The sequence below is a fragment of the Scylla paramamosain genome, chromosome 23, assembly GCF_035594125.1.
Source record: "Scylla paramamosain isolate STU-SP2022 chromosome 23, ASM3559412v1, whole genome shotgun sequence".
NCBI classification, from domain to species: domain Eukaryota; kingdom Metazoa; phylum Arthropoda; class Malacostraca; order Decapoda; family Portunidae; genus Scylla; species Scylla paramamosain.
In genome coordinates this window covers 21,020,223-21,022,722 of record NC_087173.1, presented here as the reverse complement: position 1 = coordinate 21,022,722, position 2,500 = coordinate 21,020,223, and the positions used below count along the sequence as shown (strand labels likewise).

The 2,500-nt window shown below is 45.6% G+C and overlaps 1 protein-coding gene across 8 annotated transcripts in view; it reads left to right on the top strand.

The window, feature by feature from the left end:
* Positions 1 to 2,500, top strand: part of LOC135112392 (prostaglandin G/H synthase 2-like) — a 15,800-nt gene that overhangs the window by 2,280 nt on the left and 11,020 nt on the right. For 3 of the 8 annotated variants that reach the window (XM_064026820.1, XM_064026819.1, XM_064026818.1), the window contains exons 2-4: positions 528 to 685; positions 938 to 1,151; positions 1,737 to 2,118. In XM_064026820.1, coding sequence (XP_063882890.1) covers positions 641 to 685; positions 938 to 1,151; positions 1,737 to 1,843 — 366 coding nt within the window. In that variant the 5' untranslated portion in view covers positions 528 to 640 and the 3' untranslated portion in view covers positions 1,844 to 2,118. Of the gene's footprint in view, positions 1 to 527; positions 804 to 937; positions 1,152 to 1,736; positions 2,119 to 2,500 lie in introns of all 8 variants that reach the window. The other 5 variants (XR_010274333.1, XR_010274331.1, XR_010274332.1 and 2 more) reach the window with 5 other exon arrangements.

Sequence of the window (2,500 nt, the reverse complement as noted above, 5' to 3'; positions counted from 1 at the left end):
CTGGCAAACTCTGGAACTCCCTCCCTGCTTCTGTATTTCCTTCTCTTTGTGGTTTCAATTCACTGCACTTATTTCTCACCCCTATTCCGTCCGCATCCCAAATACAAGAGTTAACCAGTATTCTCAGTCATTCATCCCTTTTATTGGTAAACTCTGAAACTCCCTGCCTGCTTCTGTATTTCCTCCTTCTTCCACCTTGAACTCTTTCACAAGGGAGGTTTCAAGACACTTTTCTTCTTACGTATTAATTTCCCAGCAAGTAAGTCTTGTTTTCTCTTCCCTCGGGATTTAAAATTTCCCCGTAAAATTTTCCTTAAGGTCATTGCTTTAAATTTTCTGTCAGTCTTTCTTTATTCCTATCCAGCCTTTAAATTTCCCTGTCAATTTCTTATTGTCAGTCTTTCTTTATTCCTATCCAGCTTTTAAATTTCCCTGTCACTGTTTGTTCCTCCCTATCCAGCCTTTCACTTCCCCACGAGTACCTTCATCTGTTTTCCCCACCAGTAAGTCCACCTTTCCTCCTGCAGGCATACTCCACCATCTGGATGAGGGAGCACAACTGTGTGTGTGATGAGCTGCTCAAGATTCACCCAAATCTTGGGATGACAACTGCCTCTACCAGACTGCCCGCCTTACTGTCATGATTGTCATCAGTGAGGAGAGAGAGGGAGAGAGAGAGAGAGAGGTGACTAGTAAGATGGAAGGTTAGATAATGAGATATTTTGGTAAGGTGGAGGAAATGGAAGTGAAGGTTTGTTTTGGAAGGCAAGTTTGAAATTAGAAGGGTGGAGTGAGTGAGAGAGGTGAGCAGTAAGGTGGATGAATGGATGGATGGTTAGATAAACAGGAGATGCACAGTACCTCCCAGACACATATGTATGACTCCCTCTGCCCTACCAAGCACACCACCACTCACACACTCTCTCTCCCCTCACAGCTGACATCAAGGAACCACACACACGCTCTCTACCCAGTGCTGGAGGAGGTGAATGAAAACGGCTGCCAGCTGAGGTTCCAGGGGCTCTACGCGTACCGCAGGAGGTTTAGCATGCAGCCCTTCACCTCCTTCCTTGACCTGGCTGGTGACCCCAAACTGGCGGCTGACCTGGAGCACTTCTGCAGGGACATAGAGGCTGTGGAGTACTATGTCAGTGAGTGTCTCTGTGGAGGAGGAGGAGGAGAGGTGATAAAGGTGGAAGACAGGAATAGGAGTTTTGTAAGATAAAGAGGCAGTGAGGGAAAGAAGAGATGAATGATGGAAGGAGACAAGACTAGCAGTAAGAGGAGGAAGAGGAAGAGGACAAGAAATAAGGGAAATAAGGAGGAAGAGGAGGAACAAATCAGCCTACAGACGAGGAACTCGATCACACCTTCCTTCTCTTTCCTTTTGATACAAGAAATTTTTCCCTCTCAATTGTATAGTTAGGTTAGAACTTAGTGAGGATTGAAAGGTCTGCTGTTGTGTGAAATTTACTTGTATTCACTTATATTACCCTGTATTGCATAACCTTCCTGAGTTGCATCCCTAAATTCAAGTTTGTCAGGATTTAAAGCTCTTATTATGTAAAATTTAGTTAGATATTCACTGGTATTCACTTGTGTTCACTTGTATTTATTAACTTGTATCTCATAGCCTCCCCAAATACCATTCCTCTTTAATGTACTAAGCCACTCCCAATTCCCTTGTGCCCTAATGTCCCCACCACCAGTCTAACACCACCCCCTGCTTCCCTCAGGTCTTGTCACGGCACGCCCCGGCCCCTCGGTCACCCTGCCGTCCACGGTCAGTTTGGGAGGCCCCTGGAGTGTGAAGGGGCTCGTGGCTGCCCATTTGCAGCCCTAAGTACTGGAAGTCCTCCACTTCTGGCAGCAAGGAAGGCTTTCAGGTCGTCAAGACAGCCACTCTGAAGAAACCCTTCTGCAACAACATGAAAACGGGCCGTTAGAATGAGAATGTCGCGTTCACAGTCTCTCCCTGGTACGTCCTGAGCTTCCGGGGCTGCGTTAGGGTATATTCATGCTACGGCTGCGTCTTCAGGTCCTCCCAGCCCATCCTGGTGCACCCCGAGTCCCTGAATGTGGGTTAGGGTGTCGGGGTGTGTGGCTGTTGCCTGGGAGGTGAGTTGAAGCTTCTCACAGTTAAAGTTTGGGTGCCCAAGTGTGTGTGTGTGTGTGTGTGTGTGTGTGTGTGTGTGTGTGTGTGTGTGTGTGTGTGTGTGTGTGTTGGTGTGTGAGGCAAGTGAAGCTTGGGTATTTATTTGTGTTGGTGTGTGAGGCAAGTGAAGCTTGGGTATTTATTTGTGTAGGTGGAGTGTGCTTACATTTCCTTGTTTATTGATTTTTAATGATAGGCAAGGTGGAACTATTACTTATTTTATTATTTTATGTATCTATTTATTTATTTACTTATTTTTGTAAAAGGGGAATATGATGGTTGTGTTATTTGTTATTATTTGTATTGACAGCAAGAAAAGACTCTGATCTCTGCTAAGCTACACAA